The sequence below is a fragment of the Mustela putorius genome, unplaced genomic scaffold (assembly GCF_011764305.1).
Source record: "Mustela putorius furo isolate JIRA1106 unplaced genomic scaffold, ASM1176430v1.1 tig00000179_pilon_pilon_pilon, whole genome shotgun sequence".
NCBI classification, from domain to species: Eukaryota; Metazoa; Chordata; class Mammalia; order Carnivora; family Mustelidae; genus Mustela; species Mustela putorius.
In genome coordinates this window covers 14,393,046-14,420,536 of record NW_025421305.1, presented here as the reverse complement: position 1 = coordinate 14,420,536, position 27,491 = coordinate 14,393,046, and the positions used below count along the sequence as shown (strand labels likewise).

The 27,491-nt window shown below is 37.2% G+C and overlaps 1 protein-coding gene across 1 annotated transcript; it reads right to left on the bottom strand.

Annotated features, from left to right (window-relative positions):
• On the bottom strand, nucleotides 1–27,491 carry ITM2B (integral membrane protein 2B). Its single transcript, XM_004759180.3, has 6 exons — nucleotides 27,156–27,491; nucleotides 5,824–5,952; nucleotides 4,177–4,383; nucleotides 2,452–2,562; nucleotides 1,652–1,802; nucleotides 1–744 (listed from the first exon to the last, which is right to left on the bottom strand). The coding sequence occupies exons 1-6, from the start codon at nucleotides 27,270–27,272 to the stop codon at nucleotides 659–661; spliced, it is 801 nt and encodes a 266-aa protein (XP_004759237.1). The 5' UTR covers nucleotides 27,273–27,491; the 3' UTR covers nucleotides 1–658.

Genomic DNA, 27,491 nt, shown 5'->3' with positions numbered 1-27,491 from the left:
TTTAGTCAAACAACTTTGTGATATTTATATTCCATTGCACAGATATGGGTTATACAAATTAGTAACACAAGTTATTTCTTAAATTCCAAACATTTTCTAAAATATTATTACAGCAGATGTCTAGGATATTAAAACATCAAGGTGAAAATCATACTCTAAATAGTTAAATATGATACTGAAAATACTGCACATTTTAATTAGAGGAAAATTAAAATGTGTGCTCAAATGCTCTAACAAACTAAGCAGCAGGGCAGCTAACAACTACGAGTAAGTCACTGTGGTCCATTTTTACGTATGCATATATATGATTACTCTTTAGATAACCCCTCCTCTGGAAAACGCATTAATTCAAACACAAAAATCTGGATAAATGATTCAAAGAAATTTAAATTCTTCCTAACACATAAGATCTACGGTGAAGTGTAGTATTATCTATCATACAACTACTAATTTAAGATAAAAGACACCACACTTGGAAAGAAGAAAAGATTTTTAAAAGGTAATGGTTTTAATTGAATTAATGAGATGAAAAGATAGTGAAGCCCTGTTTGCTACTTACATGAAAGATCTTAAAAAATAATCACTGCACAAAATACAAAGGGTAGGGGGTTATGCTGCGATATTAAGTTTTTCTCCCATTAATATTTTTCTTGATAATTCAAGGACAAATTACAGTTTCCACAGCAAATTTGTTTTCAAAATGCCGAATTGTAACACAATTGCTGACTTCACGTTTCTGAATACCTGTTGGGGAGGGAAAAATTTTTTAAATTTCCGGTTCTTTAAGTAATTCATACTTATCAGTTACATTATTTATACATATAAAAATATTTTACTCTAGATTCGATGAATTTCTGTAGTTTGATTTTTTAGCCCTGGAGAAAGTAATTTTCCTCTCTTGTCTAAACTAAGTATCTTAATAGATCTTAGCAACCAGTAATAATGCCATATGTAAATTTATGACCTCAAAGGTACGGAAATATTCTGTATCTTGACTGTGGTAGGAATCTGTTGAAACTCAGAACTGCACACTGAAGAGGGTGAATTTCATCATATGCGTAAATCTGGCTTTAAAAAAAAATCATCAACTATAAAGGAAATGAAAGGAAATGGGGAGATACTATTATTCTTGTTGTTCAGGTTAAAAAAAAAAAAAGGTTAAATGATCTGGCAAAACTACATTACTTGTGTCAATGCTCTTAATTCTTCAGCCAATTTCCCATGTAATTAACCTGACTGTGACTATCTTCAACGTGATCCAAAAGTTCACGTTTAGAATCCAGGTCCCTGAGCACATAGCTTCAGAGCTTCTCCAGAGACCTCTGGACAAGAAGAACTCTTGCCCAGTGTCAATGAACCAAGGTGGTGGGATGAAAGGTTGGGCTGGGTGACCACATGGAAAGTGAGGTAACAGCCCTAGGCATTGACACTTCACATACACCTAGTTCTCTCTACATGAAAAAAGTGGATTCAGAATTCAGAGGATTCTCTGGAAATCTAGAAATACCATATAATGACACAATACTTTTACTTTCTCATTCCTGGCAAACATATTGATAACAATACACTGGCTTACATCTAAATCTAGTTTGACACAGTGAAGTGAAACGACAAACTTTTCTGCCAGGACTTTAACAGTGAAAAGTATTACCTCTGATGGTTTCTCTGCGTTGCAGTTTGTAAGTTTCCTTGTCATGGCACAGTCGGTAAATAAAGAAACCCAGGTGATCGATGTTTTCAATGCGATCAGTGATAACCATGTGTTCATGAATCAGATAGGACTGAGGCAAATAGGTTCCAGCCTACATTTGGACGAAATATTACATGAATACTCAGAGGATACAGGAAAGGTATAGAATAGAGATTGGCAAACTACTGCCCACCATCTGTTTTCATGAATGAAGTTTTACTGCAGTACAGTCATGCCTGTCTATTTACACACTGTCCATGAGTTGAATAGTTTGCAACACAGATCTTATTCCTTGAAAGCCTACTATTTATTATCAGGCCCATTGGGAAAACTCAGATAATAATTTAAGAGATTGTTATTTTATTTCAAAATATAAAATAATAAAAGGAAAAACCCCAAAATCGTGAGTCTTAATTCCTCTTTATAAAGAAAGCTCTTAGCTATGCGTCTGGTGAGATGGGCACTAATAGGGCTATTATCTCAACTGGAAATTCTAAGATCCTATAACAGCATTATTCATAAGAAATATTTGAACATTTGAACAGGGGCACTTGGGTGGCTCAGTCTGTTAGCATCTGCCTTCAGCTCAGGTCATGATCCCAGGATCCTAGGATTGAGCCCCACATCAGGCTCTCTGCTCAGGGGGAAGCCTGTTTCTCCCTCTCCCCGTCCCTCCGCCTGTCACTTGTGCATTCTCTCTCTCTCTCTCTGCCAAATAAATAAATAAAAACTTAAAAAAAATATATCTGAACACCTTCTACCTTTATGTTAATAAGTAACTCCAGCAGGTTTCTCGGTGGCATAACAATGGAAGTGTTCAGTGGAATCACATAGCACTTATCCAGATTAAGATCTAAATAGGCTGTGAGTTTCTGCAAAGAGAAAGATTCATTTTCATTAGATTAGTATCTGTAGCACAGGCAGCACCTGGAGTTTTAAGAATAATTTATATCATTAAAATGGGCTGGCTTTAGGACATATAAATCACTTGCATTTCAACAAATGAAGTATTTGGTAGGATAGGAACAGAAGGTAGTAATGAGAGGAAAAAATTATTGCTACTAGTAAACAAAATTCTTATCAAGAGTTTGTTCTATAAATGATTAACAATAAACTATTAAAATTAACTGCAAACAGCCTATCACCTGGTTTAAGAGATACAGTCACTTCTCTCACTTTTAAGCCCTAATACCTTCCAAGGTATCCATCTGTTAGATGTAAAAATTAACTTCTACCCAATGCATTTAGAATGGTACTAATTACCACCATCCTTAGAGAAAGTGAAATAATAGTTAATTAAATGGTTTTTCTGTGTTCTTATGGTTCAGAAAGACTGTCCCATAGGACCGTTTTGAGGATTAAAATGAGTTATATCAAATCATGTAAACACTCAGATTTCTAAGGGCTCAGTATTAGTTATTTACTATTGTTTTGGACAGGCTTATTATTTTGAAGTATGTATTTTTTTAATTTATAAACATTTATCATATGTATTTATGAGGCATTAAATATTTGCAAAGCTAACTTCAGTAACTATGTCTGCTGAGTGTTTAAACTGGCAAACATATACAGATGCAAAATTCACAGAAAATATGTAAACTTCTGAATTTCAGAATTCTGGTTTAAGAAAACAAAATATTCCTGGGACAAAAATTACTGGGGAAATTTAAATATCAACTAGATATTAAATAATACTATATTATATTCATTTTCTTAGATGTGATAGCGATATAGAATTATATAGAAGAGACAAGAGTTCAAGTATCAAATATGAGAAAAAGAAAATTAATATGGTAAAATTTTGGAACTAGGTGGAGAATTTGGGATATTCACTGTTTTCTCACCTCATCTTTTGTGCACTGCATAACAATATTCAACACTAGGGGAAATATAGAATGAAAACTTAAAAACTGATTTAGAAAATGATACAGAACTAAAGTTACTAACTTCTGAAAATGCTACATAGAAATGGGACCATGGGGGCGCCTGGGTGGCTCAGTGGGTTAAAGCCTCTGCCTTCGGCTCAGGTCATGATCCCAGAGTCCTGAGATCCAGCCCTGAATTGGGGGGAGGGTGTGTCTTTGCTCAGCAGGGACCCTGCTGCCCTTCCTCTCTCTGCCTGCCTCTCTGCCTACTTGAGATCTATCTGTAACAAATAAATAAATAAAATCTTCAAAAAAAAAAAGAAAGAAAAAAGAAAGAAATGGGACCATGAATCTCCCCTTGGCTAAGAAAACAGGGTGGATAGGAAATAGTAGCAATTTACTAGCAGAAGAGCAGCAGCCAGAGTTGGGCTCAACATCAGATGTTGGACAGTTTATATCTTATGAGGCAGAAGAAACCCAAGTCCATTTTTTCTTTAAATAACAAGTCAGCTCTAAATAAAGGAAATCAGCAAATACTGAAATAAAAACTGTAAAGAGCATCAGTTTAGAAACCTGCCCCCTTTTTTTTTCCCCCTGAACAGTTCCAGGCACCTGGCTCACCTTGTTAAAGTCATGAACAATGTTGGCAGGATCACTGTCTGCAAATTCTGGGACAGGCACACTGATGAATTCAACCTCATCTTCCTCAAAGATCTTAATATTTTCCTCAATTGTCTGGTAGCGAGCAGCCGGGGCATCTGCAGAAGGCTCATTTAAGATGACATCATCTTTGATATACTTTATTCCACAGTAGTACACGTCATCGGGCTATAGAGAGTTCAAACACTATTTCAGCAATTCAGTGGGAGACAGGTTTTTAAATGTAAGCATTACTTAAGCTGCCACCGCTATCTAAATAGCATTTTGCTTGCAAACTCTTTCAGATGACAAGTCAGACAGTTTAATTACAGAGCTAACATATCCTTTAAGATGGGGTTCTGAAGTATTGTAAAGAAAAAAAAGTGGTTTCAGAAAGAGAAAACAGCTGATTTTTTCCTCTACTTTTTGCAGTTGACAAAAACAGAATTTAAAGCAATTAATCATCTGGTGACAAGTAAATGTGAAGAAATACATAGGCCTACTTCTACCTGTAGGCATTACTTTATTTTAAACAAATGTTTTTTTCTGAAAGAGTATACCTGTAAGACTTTTTGATGTGAGTCACTGATTAAATGATTTTTCTCTTACTGGCCAAAAAAGGGATAGTTTTTCTGTAATTTTTACAGGACTATAAGTAGTTGTGATTTTTCTCCTTAAAATAAATTACAATTAAGTGGAAAATATCAGATTACAGTAATCATTATAAAGACTGTTTTTTTAAAAAGTATACGTGAAGGCTATAAGTATATAACAAAATGTTAAGGCAAAAGTGTTTCTGAATGGTGGAATTACAAATTGTTTTTTTCTATATCAAATACATTTCCTGTTAAAAACTGCATTAAAAAAGATAACTAGTATTTCAGTAATGTCTATCAACATGCAAATGGGCATGAAATGTATACATTTCCTCTGGAAGAATGTTTCATTATTTTAGTAAAATCTCTGTCAATGGTTTCTTCAAATTTTAAAATGTTTAAAAAAAAAACCTACTAACTTTTTGTTAAGAGAAATGTATCACAAAACAGAGATCATAAACCATGATTATCATTAGAAGTATCTGTCTTAACCCACTAAGATTAAGGATTTCTATTAAACACTCTAAGTTATCAACGTTCATCCCAAATCACTTCAATATCACTGCTGAAGTTATACAATCCTTGAAGAAAAATCAATGGCTGGGAAAGAGGCAGAGAGACGTGGTGCCAGTGCGCCCGGTATCCAGGAGTAAAGTCAAATTGTAGGCAAGTCCAAACTGGCTACCAAGTTAGAATCCATGAATATGACAACATTCTGATGTTATCTGATGTATTTACTCAACAGGCAAATAATCATAGTGTATCTTAGCTACTACAGTAGGAAAACAAAGACTAGCCAATTTTGAACAATCATCCAGTATCTGTCCTCTTAGCAACATTTCAAAATAACATCATTCTGCTTTTAGTGACTGCCCAACAGGCTCAGCAAACTTATGTTCAGATTTTTAAAACAGGACTACCACCCTGGCCAAAGGCCACAGACAAAAAATGCAGGCTTAGAACAAATTTGGACCTACTTTCTAATATGCATGAAGGAAAGGCAGAAAGTCCTTCTTAGCATTTTTCCACTTACTTGAAGTGCGAAGTATTTGTACAGGTATGCTCCTCCCAGAATGACACCTGCAAGCATAAACGCTAGTCCAAAGCACATGCACCAGCACCAGGCTCTTCTCTGGCCAACTGGTACCACTTCATCTGGGTCCTAAAATATGAAAAAGACCAACAATGGTCAGTATCGTTATCTCCAGTCAGAATCACAGAAGGGTCAGGATTCAAAGAAGACTGAAAAGGATGATCATTTTATAAACAAAGGTAAGAAGACCAATGGACTCAGATATCATAACAAAATCAGCCCAGGAATTATTAGGTGGTGGTGCCAGGACTCACCACAGCCATCAGTCTCTTAGTAGAGTTCTGCCTTCTTCTCTCAACACCTTTGCTACTCATACCTCCCGAGCAGTAACATACTGCATAATTCCTAATTTCTGTGCACAACTTTGGTGACTAAAATATCTTCTAACATTTAAAAATTCAGAAAAGGCTACAACCCAACTCTGTCATGCAACATTACGGTGCTGAGCCTTATATATACAACCTTACTGTGTAGTATATTATAAAATTATGTATTAGCCTGCTACAGGTAATTCGTATATTTCATAGCAGGTATCAAACCACTCCTAACAATACACAAGAAAAAGTAACAGGAAATTAAGGGACAGAACAACTAGTATGAAACAAATTCTCTGAACCACTGGAGTCTTAAAATAATCTTATTAGTTTTCCTGCCCTACCCTAAAAAACAAATCTAGTTTGACAGAGGTCTTCATTTTTAAGATAGAAGCAGTAGAAAAATAAGGAAAAGAGTGAACAGAAAAAAAAAAGTTATTAAGTCAAGAGACATGCAGTTAGTTAGAATTTTGATTTGGACCCACTCAAAGAAATAATTTAGCCTCAGACTGTCAAATGGGGTCACAATGTTCAGGCCTTTAAATACTCCCATTGCCCTTCTAACTCAGTCACTCTGTCACTTCAAATTTATGGCTAATTTCTGATTTGGACCCAGGTTCATGTCAAAAAGCTGACAATTGAGATTAGCTGCTCACGTCATCAAACTCATGGCTCAAGATATATTGTACAGACAGCCGGGGAAAGGCTCTAATTGACCTGAAAACAACGTAATAGAAGATGTTCTCGTTAGTAGTATGTATGTATAGCCTCTCGAGCACAGGACTCTGATCTTTGCTTAGAAAAATCAATGTAGGCTGTATTAAGGGAGAATGTAGACTTGATCCACACCTTTACAGATAAACAGGATATAAGAAAAAAACTGTTGATAACAGTTTTTGATTGAAGTTTTGGATATGGCTGAAACAAGAATACAGTTAAGAAAGAATGAAAGCTCCAAATCCAAAAAAAAAAATAAGAAAGAAAGAATGAATGAAAGCTAAAAGTTGTATTTTCAATGCTAAGGTAAGAAATTTCAACTTGATACTACTAAGGAAAAGTCCAATCCCATCTTTCCCAAACAGCCAAGAACACCTCAGGGCTAGACAGTGTACAACTAGGTTAAACTGAGGTTTTAAACGCAGAACGTAACACTGTGGAACAAATGCCTTTTAACTTGAGGCTTGGATCAGACACTCTGAGAGCATTAACACTCTGCTGTTAGTATATGTACTTAAGACAAGTGTACTACAAAGTAGTATGTAAAAAGAATAAGCCTAGAATAATTTATCAAGTCCCGTAACATATTCCATCTGTAAACAGAAAGTTACAAGAATTCCCTGGAGTAATAAGGTAATATGAAACTTGAATGATAAAGTCTAGTATTTTGCTTGAGCCCTTGTGTGATATAAATACCTAAAGAGAAAAGAAACAGTTCCTAGCATTATTAATTTTAGGGTGGAGGCAGGGTGGGGGGTGGAGATGACAGATGGAAACAGCCATTTCCAAACATTTGGTATCAGCTGCTGAGACAGTCAAATGTGCGTACAACACCCACCCTGTTTGGCAGACTCCTCCTCTAGCAACACATAAATGAATATCCAAAGACCATGGGCAGACACTTATAAAAAATATATATATATATACAGCCCCAACTGTCAAACTGATGACAAGTTTGCAGGCCTTTTAATATATCTTTAAAAAAAAAAAAAAGGATTTTATTTATTTGACAGAGAGAGGGACAGTGAGTGAGGGGAACACAAGCAGGGGAGTAGGAGAGGGAGAAGGAGCTTCCTGCTAAGCAGGGAGCCCAATGCACGGCTCCAACCCAGGCCAAAGGCAGACGCTTAATGATTGAGCCACCCAGGCTCCTCTAGTGTATCATTTTTAATTGGTCAGCAAATTTCAAGAACAAATTATAAATGTCTACTATGTGCCAAGAGCTGTGCTAGGCACTGGTATACAGCCCCTGCCAAGAAAGAGATCATTCGGATCAGCCTGGGAAATAAATACACAAAGAGAATGTAAACACGATATGGACTCTAACAGAAGAAGGCAGAGCACAGAAAAGGCGACAGTGTTTGGAGTGCATCTCCTAGAGGAGAAAATACTAGAATGGAATGCTGAAGGACAAATGCTCATTACCCACAGAAAACACAGAGTTAAAGGGCATTACACTGAAGGCAAAGAATGAATAAAACCATGGAACCAGAATGCATGACATCTCCAAGGGACACATGTGCTATGGCTGGCATGTCCAATATGTGGGGAGGATATAAGAAGCTAAGAATGGAGAAGTTAACTAGGGCGGATCACAAAGGGCCTTTACATACCATGCTCTGGAGTTTGAATTCTCATGTTCATTCAAAAATCACATTTCTGGACAAGGACAAATGCTTCACTATCCACAAGTCATCTGTTCAGCACTTCAACAATATGAACCATGGTTTAAGAATCAGAAACTAAGTCTTCAAATAACCACATTATAAACCCAAGTTCATGCACCGTAATCATGTACTTCCTAAAAGAGCTACTGGGTCTTCAAAATCTATCTAATCTCTTTTTTTCCCCTCTTATTTTTTAGTGATCATTTCCTACCTTGCATTAGAATAATTCATATACACATCTTCTACCGACCAGGCTGTAAGGTTCTTGTGACTATCCATTCATAATTCCTTTTGCATTACTGTTAGCTCCAAGCTAAGTTTAGTACTTGGTTGGCACTCTACAAATATCTGATGAGTGAATGAAATTTAGATCTGTTTTTAAAGCTTGGGTTATTTATTTTTTTAATGATGCATGAAGTAACAACCACAGCCAGTGTGATAGTGAGGGTTGGGATCAACGTTAAGACTTCATGACACAAGACAGACAGTGGCTATTTAGCAAAGAACAGCAGCCCTAAGTACTTAGTACAGTTCGACATTTATTAAGGACCTGTTATTTGCAATATACTGTGGAAGATCCTGTGGGAAAAACAAATGTAATAAGGCATGGCTCACGTCTTAAGTAATTTGCAGTCAAAATTAACATTATTCATGACAGATGAAGGGCATACCATATTACAATCTGAGTCATGGAGAAAGCATTAAAATATATTGAGAACAGAAAAGTTTTTAATCTAAGTGATTTACTAAAAGTGTATTTTAAGGGAACCTGGGTGGCTCAGTGGGTTAAAGTCTCTGCCTTCAGCTCAGGTCATGATCTCAGGGTCCTGGGACCCAGCCCCACCTGGGGCTCTCTGCTTAGCAGGGGGCCTGCTTCCTCCTCTCTCTCCCTACTTGTGATCTCTGTCAAATAAATAAATAAAATCTTAAAAAAAAAGTGTATTTTAAATGATTAACTCCAGAAAGAGTAAGCTTCAAGTTTAAAAGGCCACATATGCAAGATTTAAGAAGAAAAGCCCCATGACCATCTCAATATATGTCGAAAATCCATTTGACAAACTCCGAACTCCCATTCATAATAAAATGTCTTTGCAACCTGGAAAGAGGTGAAACTCTTTAACATGACTAAGGCTAATAATGATCAAAAACCCATAGTAAACCTCATACTTAATGGTGAAACTTCTTACCATTAACCTTTCAAGTCAGGAATTATGAGGGTTGCCCACTAAAACTGATTCTTTGTTTCCATCCAACATTGTATTAGAAATCCTAGCTAGTATACAACTGAGAAGCACAAGAACAGATATAAAGATTACAAAAAAGAATGCAAAACTATCATTATGTGTAAATGATATCACTGTCTAGAAAATCTGAGAAGGTAAAATTCAAACTAATTGAAGTTCAGCAAGATTGAAAACTGGTAATTAAAAATCAACTGACTCAAAGATTTATGTATTAGTCATACCATCATTATTCATAATAGCCCCAAACTAGAAACAACAAAAGTATCCACTAAATGGTGAATGGATAAACTGTGGTATATTCATACTGAATCAAAAATATGCTAAGTGAAACAAATCCAACATAAAAGATTACTTATTGCATGATTCTATTTTTATCAAATTCCAGAAAAGGCAAATGTAGTGACAGAAAAGTAGTTCAGTGGTTGTCATGGCCAAGAAATGGTGAGGGAGAGACTGAAGACATATAAGGAAATTTTTTGAAGATAATGGAAATGTTTCATATCTTGATGGTGGGGGATATACAACTTTGTTATTACCATAAATTCAATCAAGTCATATACAGGGAATGGATGAATTTTATTGCATGTAAATTATATTTTAATGTAGGAAGTGGGGGGGATCAAGTGAGTTATTACATAGCAGGCAAAAAGAGAAAATTAACAACACCAAGTGCTAGGGAAAGTATGGCGCAATGGGCATTGAGAACTTTCATATAGTTGGCAGGAGTTGGTACAACTGCTCAGAGAACAATTTGGCAATATTTAATAAAGTTCAACACACACACACACACACCCCTCCATGACCCAGCAATTTCATTTCTAGGAACGTGGCCCTAGATAAAGTTTTATATGTGTACATAAAGAAAAAGGTCCAATAATGATTACTGCTGAATGGCCAATACGGAAAAAATTAAAAATAACCTACATGTCCATCAAGTGGAGAATAAAGTATTACAGGTTCATATAATAATAATTAAAATGAATATCAACTACCATAGTTGGTTTTAAGAGCGCAGAAACACAATCCCAAATTACAAAAGAAAAAAACAGGCAAGCTGGATATTACCAGTATATATTTAAGACTTTAAAAACATATCAAATGGTACTATAAATTCTCTGGCTTTGTATGCTTGGATTATTTCATAATCTAAAATCAACCAAAAAAAAAAAAAAAAGGAAAATCACTCACGAACAAGGTATATTTTACCTGGCCTAATTTAGGACAAGTCAGAGACATTTCCTCCCCTTGTACTGCCAACAGAACTGGTACATCTTAAATTATGCTGAGAAGGTAGAAGAGCTCCCACAGGTGCTGCACAATTATCATCTCATTAATCTTCCTAAAACCTCAAGTTTTTACCCCAGTTTATAAATGAAGACACTGAAGCACGCGCTGGCCTATAATCAGCCCTCTACAGCAGTATGGAAAGACACAGTTTTTGGAAGCATTCTTGCTATCTCGTTGTACTAATTTCTGGTTTAAATAAATCTTCTCATCACATGATAAAGTAAGATTACTTAACCAATTATATTTCAAGCAAAATGAAGGATAAATTCTGTTCTGGTATTTCAATTAGTTAAGAATTAGGTCACCTCAGTCAGCTCCCTAGGAGATTTCCGTAAATGTTGCTTCCATTATCAGCTTAACTCAGACAAAACACAAGGGTTTTCATATAATTTTGATTCTGTTCCTATACTAACAAATCACTGTACATCCTCAGGCACTTCTCTTTGAGCCTTCTTTATAGGATGAATGAAGACACATTTTTTCCAAAGCTCTCAGATACCCTATTATGCAATTATTATGGCAAATGCAATCACAAAGCCTTAGGAACCAGAATATTAAAAAGGAAAACATCTCTAAGGGTTAAAAATCTTATCAATGAAGAAAAAAAGAAAGAGGAAGAAGGAAGAGAGGGAAGCAGGGAGGGGGGGACAGAGATGGTATGAAAATATTTTAAGTATAGAAACCAGACAGAAACAGAGAAAAGAATCAATACAATTTATTCAACTCAAAGCAGCATGAACTACTGAACCTTCAGAAATAGATTTAGAAACATGAACTTTTTTTTTAAAGATTTTATTTATTTATTCATGAGAGACACAGAGAGAGAGACGCAGACAGAAGCAGAGGTAGAGGGAGAAGAAAGCTCCCCAAGAAGCAGGGCACCCGATATGGGACTCGATCCCAGCACCCTGGGATTATGACCCGAGATGAAGGCAGATGCTTAACCATCTGAGCCACCCAGGCTCAGAAACATGTACATGTATCCAAGAAACATGTACATTTTTAAAACACATCTGGTAGGAATGCCTGGGTGGCTCAGTCGGTTCAGTGTCTGCTTTTGGCTCAGGTCATGATCCCTGGGTCCTAGAATCAAGTCCCACATTGGGCTCCCTGCTCAGCAGGAACCCTGCTTCTCTCTCTGCTTACCTCTCTCTCCCTGACAAAAATAAAAATCTTTATTAAAAAAATACACTTGATTAATATGAATAAACGTGGAGATGCACAGGCCAGCTGCCCATGGATGTATCTGGCCTATATACTATTTTCCAAAATACAGAATTAGCTGCCAACATTTAAAAAAATCTTATGACTCAGATTTTTTTTTTTTTTAAGATTTTTTCTTTATTTATCTGACAGAGATCACAAGTAGGCAGAGAGGCAGGCAGAGAGAGAGGTGGGAAGCAGGCTACCTGCAGAGCAGAAAACCCAATGTGGGGGCTTGATCCCAGGACCCTGGGATCATGACCTGAGCTGAAGGCAGAGGCCTAACCCACTGAGCCACCCAGGTGCCCCATGACTCAAATTTTTACACATGAATTTCCTGGTTTCTCAACTCCTCCTAATTTTTCTCCCTAGATACCAAGTTACTGGCTACTGTGTTGCCTAGTTTTGAATTAAGTCCTGCTATGACTGGGTATATACGTCCATCTGAGAACCTACTTGATAAAACAACTAGTCTAAAACATTCCCGGTATAAAGGATTCTGACTTCTGAGCTTCAGACTGGATTAATGTTCTGAATAAAATACCTTAATGCTTTAAATGACACAGCAGGCGAATTCTCTTACGAACTTCGAATCTGAGTATGAACGGCATAAGCAAGCCAAAAGTGTAACAGAGAAGATGTAGAACTGGGCAGGCCCAGAGAAAACTGTGGGCCAAGAGCTACAGGAATCCAAGACCTTCTCCAGACAACTCCCAGTTCCCAGAAAACATAAAAACAGCTAGAGAATGACAGAAAGCCAGTTGGTTGTAATACAGTCTATATTCCAGGAAAGGCAAACGACAGAAAGACAAAACAGGGATGGAGTGACAGCCAGAACTACTAAGTGGTATCAAAAAGAACACTCTGGGGCACCTGGGTGGCTCAGTTGGTTAAGCATCTGCTTTCAGACCAGGTCATGATCCCAGGATACTGGGAGCCTGCTTCTCCCTCTCCCCCTATCTGCCACTCTCTCTGCCTACTTGTCCTCTCTATCTCAGTCAAATAAATAAATAAAATCTTAAAAAAAAACAAACACTTTGGAATGAGGAAAATATTCTACATCTTGACTGTGATGATTACACAACTACATTTGCCAAAATTAACACAACAATATACCTAAAAGGGCTGAATTTTCAGTATGTAAATAATACTCAAGTAAAATCAAATGATTCTCCCCTTCCCCAATTTACAAGCAACAGGACAGTTTTTTCCTAAGACTCAAGTAAATGATACTAAAGAAGCTAGAAAAGATAGGTGAAGACAAAACTGAAGACAGCAGACAAAAAATGTCAGAATTTGGGAGGATGAGAAAGCTGGATACGTTTTTAACTTCTCTATCTCAATTATGTCATCTTAAACATGGATTAGCAGTAGCACCTCCTCACAGGGTTGTTGCAGGGATTAAATGAGGAAACATTTAGATCATTGTTTGGTACACAGGAAACAGTAAGTGATCAGTAGATAATAGTCATTATTATCCCACCACAACCTGATTTAGCTGAGAGAGGTGAAGCTGAAACAAGTATCCACTGGGGCTGAAGCCAATAAAAAGTCATCGACAACAAAATCCTGAAAAGGCCAACTGGAAAAAGACTGACAGTACGGGAGGGGGAAATTAAATCATTTCCTATTCCAGTAAGAATTTTAAAGTAACAAATGAACAAACCTTGGTTATCAATTAAGATCTATTTAAAATTTTTCCAAAATTCTTTCCCAACTATACTCTTAGAACCACAAAAGCTATGTAGGTGATGACCCCAACAGATTACTATTGTGTAGAATACCAGTGCCATCCATTTACTGCTGGTACATGTTCTGTCCACCTGACTTGTACATGAGTTTTCTTTCCCAAGTATGGAGGCATTGAAAAGACATGACCCAGCGATCCCTTCAGTATTAATAGCATTGATTATCAAATATATATTTTATGTAAAAACACAAAATCTATGGCTAAAATGCTAACCTCTATAGACATCAAATATTTGTTGACATTTTGTCTTGTTCATTTAAATCAGTATCTGAATTATGCTTTCTCATTTTACTTTTCAAATTAAGATCACTACCATCTCCTCTATGGTGAGAAAAGTCCACATGACAAATGTTGTGTCTAGCACACAAAAAGGAAGCAGTTTTCCAAGTGCTTGGCATTATATGGATAATAAAGTTACTGCATTAACTTGTACTAGGGCTAAAAAGAGGTTTAAAAAGTAAGAAACTGGGGTGCCTGGCTGGCGCAGTTGGTGCGGCGTGTGAATCTTGATCTTGGGGTTGTAGCTTCAAGCCCCAGGTGTAAAGATAACTTAAAATAATAATAAATGAAAAGTGAGAAATCAATACAAAATACAATGTCTACAAAACAGATTCTTCATTAATGTCCTTTTTTGTGAACAAACCCTGCAATAAACAAAAAGCAATAAACTGCAGTAAACAAAAAGAAATTAAGCTATTGCATAATGTAACTATTCTGAAAAAAAAGCTGTAATAAACAAAAAGAAATTTTTAAGCTATTGCATAATATAACTATTCTGAAAAATTTAAACCTGAACCAAATTATTGGCAGTATATAAAATTGGCACAGGCCTAGGTTAAAAAAAATATATATATAGGTCAGAACTTTAAAAAAAAATAACTATAAATGCTTTTAGTGCTGGATCACGACTTCATCACTTTTTTTTTAAGATTTTTATTTATTTGACAGAGATCAAAAGTAGGCAGAGGCAGGCAGGCGCGGGGGCGGGGGGGGGGGGGGGGGGGGCGGGGAGGGGAGCAGGCTCCCCGCTGAGCAGAGAGTGATGCGGGTCTCAAACCCAGGACCCTGAGATTGTGACCCGAGCCGAAGGCAGAAGCTTTAACCCACTGAGCCACCCAGGCGCCCCACTTCATCGCTTTATATTAAGGACAAGAAGAGTATCTAACACAAAGCACAATGGTAATATAGGAACACCTTAAACATTCTCTATTCTTTTTTATACATATTTTAAAGATAGCCAATATTCTTCAAGGTGTTTATTCAATCTGCACTAAAGAGAACTTTCTATTTCAGGAGAATTTCTTCTTTTTTTTGTAACAGGCTCCATACCCAATGTGGGGCTTAACTCAGAACCCTGAGATCGAGAGTCCCATGCTCTACCAACTAAGCCAGCCAGGTGCCCCAGATTTTCAAATTCATATTGGTGAGATCTAAAGGTATTGGATAGTCAAGAGCATTATATACAAGTGCTAGTTATTGTTAATCATAGCCTTTACCAGACATCAATAAAAATGGTCAAGACAGGTTTCTTCTGGCACTGGCTGAATTATGAATTCCTACTGTTATTACTAAGAATGTCAACTGTGTAAAACAAAACAAAAACTTGAAGTATGATAAGAATGTTCTACTGTCTATAATTCATTATAAAATTAAGTGTCAAGATTGGGGGGGGGAAGCAAACTTGTTCCAGAATCATTTCTGTATATATCCCAGATTTTAATGTCATTCAACAAGATAATTATGCATTTATATTCAAATGAGTAATTCTATTTAAAATGCAGAACTCTCGATAAAAACTTCCAATTATATTCTTCTAAAGGCATGAAATAATTTAAAATGTGGAAAGTGTATTTTCTGTCCAAGTTTAGAATTTTTAAAGTTAGACAAAAGGACTACTGCAAAATATTCCAGTTCTGGAGATCAGAGGTATGTGTCTATCACGAACACGTCAAAAGTCCTTTGAACCTATGCCCAGCACCAAGTACATGCACAATACATACTCAGTAATCAATCATTAGATCTTGCTCCTTATTTCACCACTCCCCTGGCTCTTGGATCCAAGGGTGCTGTGTTCTTGTGACATTTAAGACAGCTGTGATCAAGCTGGTCTACACAATCAGCTGGTCTCTCCCAGCAAGGTGTTACTTGAAGACTGGGATGCTTAGTAATTTTTAAATTCCTAATATAGCACCTGACCATGAGGTACATGCCTCTGAATATGTGATCAGTATAGTTTTCAGAAAGAAAACATCTACTATGGAAGGACCATGAAAGCACATTTAGTGCAACACATCGTTTTACAGATAAATATAATGAGGTCCAGAGAAGTAAAATTATTTGTGTAGTATCTTAGAACTCATAAGGCCTGAATACCCTCTCACACTCCATGTACATCATACAGAAGGAAAAGCATGGGGCTTTTCAACCATGCAAATTAATTCTGATAATAATGACTTGACACCATGTCACAATAGGATAATGCTGATATCCAATCAGAAATGATTTAGCCTGAGTTTCTACAAAATTCTGCTCTAAAGACTTTACCTGAATTGAGCCACACTCACACTAAGCATTATGCATTAACTATTACAACAGCGGTGTTATTATTATGTTTAGAAAGTTAGGGGTGCCTGGGTGGCTTAGTTGGTTAAGCATCTGCCTTTGGCTCACTTGTGATCAACTCTCTGCTCAGTGGGGAGTCAGCTTCTCCCTCCCTGTGCTGCTCTCCTTGCTCATTCTCTCTCTAATAAATAAATAAAATCTTGAAAAAAAGTTTCAAAACAAATTAATAGGATTTTTCTCTTCATCAAATTACAAAGGACAGTAACAAGAATATTAAAATCATATGTGCACGAAGCAAAAACAACAAAGGAAAATAACTCGGGCTTACAAGGATACAGGCATTTGAAAATAAATAGAAAAGGCAAGATACTAATTACAAAAATGAAACTGAAGTAGAGTAGCAAAGCCACAAAGCAAAATCACAAAGTTGGTAGTGACCGAGTTGTCTCTAACTCATGACGGAGACAGTTTTTAAATTTAAAGAGGGAGACCAGAAGATGATGCTTCATGTCTTTCAGGCCATCCTATAGGTCCCTGAAACTAGTGCTAATATGGGGCACCTGGCTGGCTCAGATGGAAAAGCATGGAACGCCTGATCTTGGGGTCATGAGTTCAAGCCCCAGGCTGGGAGGAGAGATTACTTAAAGAAACAAACATTAAAAAAACAAACAAACAAACAAAAAAAACCCTAGTGCAATAGTAATAATCCAGACAATAATGGTTTCCACTAATAGCTATTATACAAGTCTATTTTTAATGTGAAAAGGAAATATTCCAATAATCTTTAAAAAGCTATTAAGACAGCACAGTTAGAAGCCCAATGATTGATTTCCAATTAAATGGCCATGTTTTCTTCCTGAAAACTTGACAAAGTTAATAATAAAGGGATAAACAAATAAATACATCTTTAGCCAGAGAATGGAAATGAATGACCTGAAACAAACTCCATCAATAAAAATTTCGAGAGCCAGAAGCATAAAGAAAATAATCTTAAGCTTCTATAGACGGGGAAAAAAATTGGTCAAAAAAACCAGGAATCAGAATGGCATGAAGCAATCAATGCTATCAAAATGCTGAAAGAAAATTACAGCTAACCTAGAATTTTATACCCAAATCAATCACCAATTAAATGTGAGGATAAAGATTCTCAGATGTGAAAGGTTTTTTTTAGAAGAATTGATCTGATACGTTTTCTCAGATTCATTAAACTGCAGATAAAACACAGGATAAAGACAAACCAATTCAATTCCAGGATGATAATTACTCTTGGGCATCTGGGTAGTAATAGGTCTAGATTATAACCAGTGTGGATGGTGAGACTGAAGAATGACAAAAGGAAAACTGCCAAGAAAAATACAAAACTTGGTAACTTATTTGTAAATACCCAAAGGCAATTATACTGCTGTCAAAATCTGAGGATGAATTAGCAACAAATACACAGAAAATTAAGCAACCATCGCTGGTCCAAGAAACATTTATTAAATCCAGGGAAAATAAAACAATTTTGTGTAAGAAAAAACTTAGTAACTTTATTAGGTTATACTATGTTACTCAGACGTAAATGTTTGTCAATTACAATAAAAGCACAGAATAACAATTTAACCAGAAATTACTGTAACTACACCGTAAGATAGAATATGTGTGTAATATGTTAATATACAGAAAAAGCTAAATATTCACTTTCCATATTAGGAAGACAATAGGTGATATCTAAAATTGCAAAACATACAAATAAAACAAAAACCAACAACAGCAGCTCAGAAGAAAGTGCATAGAATTTAAGTTTTCCAAATGTGGTCCAGGGACACCCTTTTAAGAGTTCCACAAGGTCAAAACCTTCTCATAATAAAACTAAGACTGTTTTTTTTCTTTCTCACGCTCTGACTAGTGTAAAGTTTTCCCAGAAGTTGAATGTGCGATAGCACAACAGGCTGACCACAGAAGCTGATGTGAGAATCAGCTATTATTAATAGTCTTCTATTAAGCTATTCAGTAGAGTGTTACAAAAATGTAAACGTGTTACCCTTACTCTTCTTAAATTCGGGTTATTTGGAAAATCTTAGTATTCATAATAATGCCATTTATGGTAATATGTTATAGGTTTATCATTGCTATTTTAAATTAGTTAATAGTCTTAATTTCTAATATAGTAATTATCAATAGATATAACCTACATAAATCAAAAGCTCTTTGGGTCCTCAACAATTTTTAAGAATACAAAGGTGTCCTGAGTCCAAAAAGTGAAAACCACTTTTTTACAGAAATGCGGAGCTAGGATCACCATATATAGCGAGGCAGAATATACTGGTGCAAGGATGCCAGGCCAAGGAGATCAACAGAGCCAGAATCCAGTCTGTATGCCGCTCACCAAAACCACACTCTTTTTTATTTTACAGAAAGCCTAGAAGATAGACTGAACTCAATTGCCTCAAATTAATCTTAATCTTCAAAGATAGAAATTAGATTAGTGGTTGCCTCTTAGGAGAGAGGACAGGCACTAAAAGGACATGAGAACTTTCTGAGTTGATAGGTCTATCTTGACCCTTGGTTGTTATTCAGGTGCATGTATTTAAAATTATGTAACTGTACACTCAAAATCTGTACTGTATTATATATAAATATACTATAATCTTTAAAAAGTGAGTTCCTTTATGATAGGGCAGGAATATTTGCTTTTTAAAACTAAGCATTATTTGGTAAAACCCAAAATTAAATTTACAAAATTAAATTCAACGTCCTTTATGTAATGGAGAAATAACCACTTTTTAATGAAAATGGATAAAAGTACTGCACGCTAAGAGTTCTACATTACAGAGAGAAATAAATCCTCAACAGGATACCTTGTAGAGGATGATTTAACAATAATAATGTTATCTAACTGATATGCGACATAGGGATAAAACAATAGTGGTAACAGAAGTACTACTCCAAAACAAGAATGATGAGGGGGAAAAATGGGACTTCAATAAATGGGGACAGAGGAAGCGCATTTAACATTTAACTAGTTTCTAAGTAGCAGGCACTCTGAATTTTATCCCAACAACACTTCAGGGCTGGTGCCACCAGACTATTTTGCAAATGAGGGAACTGAGTCGTGGGGAGGTTTCTTGACTTGTCCAAGTTACCAGATCCAGGTTACATTAACCTTTGACAGCAGGTTCTCAACCTATGAAAAGTGGCTTTAGGTTTGTGGCAGTGGTCTATTAAAAAAAAAAAAAAGACAAATTTTAAGAACTGCTCTGCTTCATTAACTTTACTTCTATCTTTAAATCTTCCCTTCTAGAAATTTTGAAGGTAAGTTTACTTGAAAAAGTGACATCTGCAAAGCTGAATCAAAGCCAACTGGAAAACTAGAAAGATACTACATTTGGTCTCACATCACACGGCTGTTTAACAATCTGAGGACTGCCAAACCCTGTTTGACAGTTGTAGTTTTAAGTAACAGTAACAGTAGTACTGATAACAGCAGCAAATGTCTCTACTTTGGGGGGGGGGGGAAAAAGAGTGGGGGGGGGCGGATAAAGGGAGAGACAGTATCTTAAGCAGGCTCCAGGGCCAGCACACAGAGCTGACAAAAACCTGATCTCACTACCCTGAGATCACGTCCTGAGCCCAAATCCAGAGTCAGCCGTTTAACAGACTGAGCGAGCCATCCATATGTCCCTAATGTTTTCTGAGTCTTATTCTCACTCTATTCCAGCCATGGTGATAAACTTTTTACAGATTATCATATTCCCCATTTTGCTGAAGGAGAAACTGAGGCAGAGAGTTGAAGTAACTTACCTCACCTATTACACAGTAAGTGGCAGAGATAGGATTTAAACCCTGAAGTTTAAGCGCATAGTCTGAGTTCTCCGTAAGTAGACAGTATTACTTCCTGAACTGTACACCCCTCTACTGATTAGAACAAAAAGGAAAAGTTGGTTGATTTTCTTCCCCAAGCGTTTAAAAATGTAAAAATAACTCTTAGCTCATGGGCCATACAAAAACACGCAGCATGCCACGTCTGGACACACGCGCCATCATTTGCCAGCCAGGCTCTCTACTGTAAAGGAGACTAAAACAAGTGGCCCACGTCAAATTGTCACTATTTTTGCCTTGCTTGAAATTCTTATATAAATTAGTTGGGAATACTTAATACTTAAGTGTCAAAAATCATCCTGATTCTACCTTGCCTTTAAAGACTGGAGAACCAAACAACACTTGACCCCCGCCCCTTTTTTTTGTAATGAAAATGAAGAATATTCTAAACTGTTTAATAGGTAAAAAGCCCAACTTCACTAATTCTGCTTGGGCCCAGGAGGCACTGAGTTTGTGATCTCTGTCTAGCACTGCCCTGGCTAACACTGATGACTTGCTTGGGAAATGTTGGTCCTAGCGCTAGGATGAAAGCACGGAAAAAAATGCACTGAAGGAGCAAGTTATAAATGGAAAGATAAAAACTGACAGAGAAGTGTATATAGCAGAACGAAAATACTACAAAGGCTGGCTGAGAAAATCAATTTTAAGAAATGCAGGCACACGGGGGCACCTGGGTTGCTCAGTTGTGAAAGCTCAGGTCAGTATCCTAGAGTCCTGAGATCTAGCCCTGCATTGGACTCCCTGCTCAGCAGGAAGCCTCTTTCTCCCTCTCCCATACCCCCCAACCCGTCTGTGTTCCCTCTCTTGCTGCATCTCTGTCGAATGAATAAATACAATCTTAAAAAAAAAAAAATGCGATGCAAACACACTGATTCTGGAAATCATTTTTCCCAGCACTAAAGCTGGGTCTTCTTTTGGATGCTGCATCCAAGTCATTACTTAACAATGCACCTTACCTTTCTGGTTTTTTAATCTTAATTTTAAACATGATAATCATATTTAAAGCAGTGAAAACAATTCAAGATTTAAGCTTTACTCTTAACACATTCTGCAAAACAAATTTTTAAAAATAATTTTGGCATTAAAAGAAACTTTCAAATATATAAAAACCCATCAAAACTTAAATTTCTTAAACTATGAAATTCAACTGTGTCAACAAGTTTATGCAAATATTTTAAAATTTCCGAGTATTGCATATTGAACACCGTAATTAGTGACCATTTCCCAAATAAGCTCCCTAGATATTTAACTCAAATATGATCAGTATTTATAAATTAGGCACATTTTACCTCAATATTAATTTCTATTTGGATACATATACACATTTACATACAATTACTGCTGGAAAATTATTAATACTAAAAGATAAAATATTAAATGAAAAATCAGACTATCATAAAAAATGATTTCTTCATTTCTATAACTCAAGATTAAAATTCTTCTAACTTAAGAATAAAGTCTATGTTCATTCTTACTTGATTTTCCCCCCAAATGGTAAAATTACAGAAATACTTCATAAAGTTCTTTCTTCCCTTCAAACTGATTAAAGAGTTTTAAAGAAATCTTCAATTGTTGAAAATTATTTTGTTCATTCAATTGTTGGTAACACATAAAAAGAGAATTATATTACAGCTGTCTTTAAAGCTCTTCAGATGTATCATAAATACCAATTAAAGGGGATAATCACAATTAAATGATTTTTAATAATGTTCTTAGATCATGTCTGCAATAAAATTTCTAATTTCCAACTTTCAGCCATCTACCTTATAAAAATATTCACTGCCAAGGTTTGTGCAAAGAAAACAGGACCGCCAGAAAACAACTTTATACATAAGCTTCTTGAAAAACTAGTGCCAGTGTTAATATTTTCTACATCCTTTGGATAAAAACCACCTCATTGAGAAATTCCAAGCTGTCAAATCCTTTATTTTAACAGGTAGTAGTTATTACTGAAAAAACTCTTTGATGACCAAGTACTTAACTCCTTCAGTCTAAGTTCTAATAAAAATTGCCAAGTTTACCTAAAAGTTTAGGAGAATGAATTCATCAATATTGTATTTGAAAAGACAAATGTTTTCTAGATTTTCTTCTGACACTATGATATGCAAAACAGTCCAGCTACTTGGACTGAGTTCAGAAAGTATTTCCTTTTGGAAAAAGAAAATGCATTTTAAATACACACCCTAAATATTTAAATTATGACAGAACTAAAGAAGTAAAACGTCTTACTACTTATTACATTTTATTACATTACTACTTATTACATTTTTCGACAAACATTTAAAGCAAGTCAAGTTTTAGTTAATACATAATGAAAACTTTTTAAGTTAAATACTGAATCAAATAAGCCTGTGCCATGTGTTCTAAGAGATACTTCTGGGTAAAAAAGATATTTTCACTTACTTAAACCTCTTACACAGCAGAGCTGAATGCCACAACCTCTCAGGGGCTTATGATTTTACTGATAACATACTTGCTTCTGTTTAGTCCAGACAAAATATGTTTTAAGAGGACACTGGAGCCCCAGGCAGGTAACTTGTCCTCCAAATATGCAATACACAACCTCGTCCAACCTTTGTCCACCCTCTGCAGCAGCAGCACCCCCAACCCTAGGCATGTCTGGGGAGGGGGGGCGAGACACGGGACAGGAACCTGTCCTGCCAAGTCACGTCCTAACCCCCCCCCCGCCCCGGGGGATGGGGGGGGCAATTAATTTATCTCCCAGTACGAAACCCTCACATTTCAGCTACCAACACCCTCACCAAGAACTAAAACGTAATGACTGTAAAGTTTTTACTGGCTACTGCTTACAAACACTAAATTACACAACTAGGTAATGATATGTACTTTCTTCAAAAAGAACCAAGCTCCCAAATTCCTCCTCTAAAGGTCAACACACTTCAATAAACGTCATGTATATTTTGTTTCTCCTATCCCCAGAAACCACCCCCCAAAAGAAAAAAAAAAAAAAAAAAACCACCAACACCAAAAAAGTTCAATTACCAAACCCATCAGTCCTATTTATGCATACAGGAAATACCAGAAACTGCAAAGAACTAGGGTCGAAAGAGCCATGTTGTAATGGGTAACTCAGAACTTAACCGGGTTAGTAGTCTTGCACTTTTCTCTCCCACTTCCATCCTGCCCCATCTTCTCTCCTATACAAGCACTTTCCTTTTCTCTCCCTTTGAGGTCTATAACTGTAATACAGGGTAAAGGAGAGACAATACTATTTTTCCAGCAGTACAGTTTGCAGGGATATCTGTGAAGCAAATTTAAGCTGAGTCCTGATATTGGGAAGGTGTTTCACAATTAGGCATTACACATACACACACAGAAGTGTTAACAACTACTGCTCTAAAGTGAGGTAACCCACAATAAAAATTTGGTTTATTACATAATACCCTGGGACCACTTCTCTTCTCTTTGACCCACTGCTACTTAATACGAAGAAGCAATGTAACATGCTAAACATGGGGAAGAAAGGGAATGGTCTGGTTAGGATGAAGAGGTGGTTGTTATTTTTCACAAAACAATTTAATTCCTGCCAAATTAATTATGTAATCCTCACATCTTCAGAGAAAACTGGAAGAGTCCTTACAGACCCTCTCATTTTTACAGATAAGGAAAACTAAAAACTTAAGCCCAAGATCAAGCAGTTATGTAATGACAAAACTGGGACTTCTGACTGAGTTCATTAGTTCATTATGTATGATATTTGCACATACATAACAGTCTTCCAAAGATCAAAGTTACAGACACAACCACCAATGAACCGCAGCCTGTAACATCACACACACATATAATTTAAAATTCACCTGTTACAAAAAACAGAGGTCATACTCCTTGCTATTTCTGTATCTCTGAGCTTCGTGTCAGTTGGGACAGGCAGAGGAAGGTGAAAAATTAAGGGGAAAATGTAGGAAAAGAATAGTAAATAGCAAGCTAGTTGAGATCAACAGACATGACTGTTGGGAGTTGAGAGCTACTAAAAGACAAAATGAAAAAAGGGCAATGGCACTGCTTTCAGAGGGTTCTCAACCTGTAATAAGAAAAGAGCTAAAGAAATAACAAGGGATAGGAGCGACATTAAATTACTGGAATGTGTGTTACATAAGACAGCTGACTGGAGTGATCAGAATTTTTGGTAGCAGAGAGATACCAGAATTCTTTGGTAGATTCTAAGGTAGTAGAATCTGCCTTTTTAAACTAGAATTCAAGATGACACCAGGGCCGGTGGCCATGGAGTGTACATCTTAAGAAACAAACATCATTTGGATATTGTGATCTAGAAGGATTTAAAGGTACTAAAAATTTCTTCTTCAGGAGTTCTGGTCCATAACCAGCTTTACTTGATTCTCTCAACCAATCAGGCAGGCAAGGATATGCCCCAGGCAAACAGGAAGGCTGATTCTGTGCCGATTCCAGGCAGTCAAATTCAGTGGTTACCATAAAGTCACCCCAAGGAGCTAGAGCACATTATGTAATCACAGTCGAACTGCAAGATGAAAGATCAGAAGTTCTTTCACAATGTCTGTTATTAAGCTAAGTCTTCATTTACCGTTAAGTGACTGATTATTAGGATTCTACTTTTAATGTAGAGCAATATTTTGTCACTTAGTGAAGAAAAGAAGTCTTTGAGCTTATAGCTAGAAAAAGAATTAGTCATTTTTTAAAAATCTGCCTATTCATCCATGACTGCTGCATGGTTACAAAGGAATACTCTGGACCTCACAGCTTAGTTCCAGTATTTTTATCTGGATATGGGATCTAAGAAAATAGAAACAGAAAATGCACAGAGCTATAAATGGTTACTTTTTCACAGCAGCTGTGACCACAAAATTTGAGTATGGTGAAACTATGAGAAATTCTGAGAGTCTGAAAATGGGGTTATGTTTCAGGAATGACAGAAAAAGTCTAAAGTCAGATTTACAGCTACCTAGCAAATTAATTCTGACTTTTATCCGGAGTTCCAAATCTCCTTCAATACAGATCAAGAGAAAAGCTCTCTGAAGTGACATCATCGATGCTTTCTCCCTCTCTCCTTTTCTAAAAGGAAGGAATTATATTTACAGAATTTTTAAGAGATACATACTAGGATTAAAATCTCTATAATGTATCTGAGATTGTTATGACAGAGCACTTGACAATCTATTTTAGGTACAATGAATGTTAGATAAACATAGAGCTAAGATAATAATTTGCTACTTTAATTATCCTCTGTGCATTCCAAACATTTTCTTTTAAGACCAAGACTGTTTGCAAAGGATTCAGAAAAACAATAGCAGTATCAAAACTCTTAATCCTTTTAGGTAATCAGTTCCCTGTTTGTATTTCAAGGCAAGGCAGTTATTTAAATATCAAACCCTGACGTTTTTGTTTTTAACTAGAACATTTCCAAAAAATAAGCACAGGCAAGTCCCCATTAACATTACAATCTCAAATTTTTTGACAGTGTATTAGTGCCATATTTTTCAACGGTAATTTTCATTACATCACATTAAAAAACACTTATTACTCACACCTGCACACAATCACTGCATTTTTTTGAAATTAAAACTAAGTTTACCCTACTGATAACAGGTCCTGAAAAATGCTAAGGAAAAAGGAAGTTGAGCAACATAAATAAACTTCTACAGTTAATTTTTACAGGACTGAAAGTTTGCAGCCTAAAGATCATTTCGTAGAGAACAGGCTACGAGGCTTTCCTTTTTAACTTGAGACAATTACAATTGTATATCCTAAATACATTATTCTTGTAATCCGCTCAAAGTTGGCACAGTTATAGTTCCACTCCTGATTTTTAATTAGGACTAAAAAGAGGGATTTTGTAAAAATAAAGTAAATTTTGTAAAGGACGTGAACGAGTTTCTCCCGTTTAGTTTCACTTAGTGTTAAGGGGTCCTCATAAATATGCTTATGTAACTTAAAAGCCAGTCGTGGGTTTTACAGTAGCATCTACACAGTAATTACTGATCCTTACCAGGAATATTTGTTTTAATTATAAACATCAACAGCCAAAGCCTATTCTGAGCAGATCTTCACCTCACTTTCTCCCCTCAACCGCTCCTCAGCCCCCTCTCCAGACCCCAATGTGAAGTTCACCTGCCAATACCCAAAGGCCGTGGAAAAGGAGGTAACGAAGAAAACGCTTTTAAAATTAAGAGGCTTACAGCGGCTGGACTTAGTCCAAGTGCTGTTCAGCCTAGAAACGAAAGTAGGAAGCAACAGAGGTCTAGGCTTGGAATGATGTCAGCCATTTTAGGAACATTATTTATACTGGGAGGAAGTGCCAAACTCTGTTGTTTTTGTTGTTTTGCATGTCGCCGCGGGCCTCCGGGTGGAACGAACCCAGTCCAGACCCCACGCACGTTCCCCCGACTGCACAACGACCATGAACTCGGCCCCAATTCTTCGATCCCTCTCCCTCCAGGCCTCCCAAGCCCCCGATCCCGTGTTAGGCTCCACTTCCTGCACACGCACTTTCTTACAAAGGAGAAGCTGCGGCCGGACAAGAAAAGGGAGCAGCCCCAGATGGAGAGCCCCGCTCCCCCGGGGACCCTCGCCCGTGGCCCGCGCCTCCTCCGCGCGCAGAGCCGCCCCCGGCGCCGCGCAGCCCTGCCGGCCGGCCGACCGCCCACTCCCCCGACCTCCCCGGCCCGCGGACCTTGCAGTCCACCGCGACGGCATCAGGGGGGATGATGAGTGCCTCCTCGCCGCACTTGGGCTCGTCCTTCTTGGCCTCCTTCTGGGCCAGAGCCGAGTTGAACGTCACCTTCACCATGGCGCGGCCTGGGGCGCCCTCGGGGGGCGGCGGCGGGCTGGAGGCGGGGGCTGCGGGCTCCTGGCTGCGGCTGCAGCCTCCTCGGCCGGGCTCCGGGCGCGGCTCAGGAACGGCTGAGGACGGGGGAACGGCTCCGCGGCGGCTGAGGCGGCTACTGCAGCACGGCTCCCGCAGCCTCGCAGCTCCCGGGCGAGGGCGGAGACGGCTCGCACCCCCGGG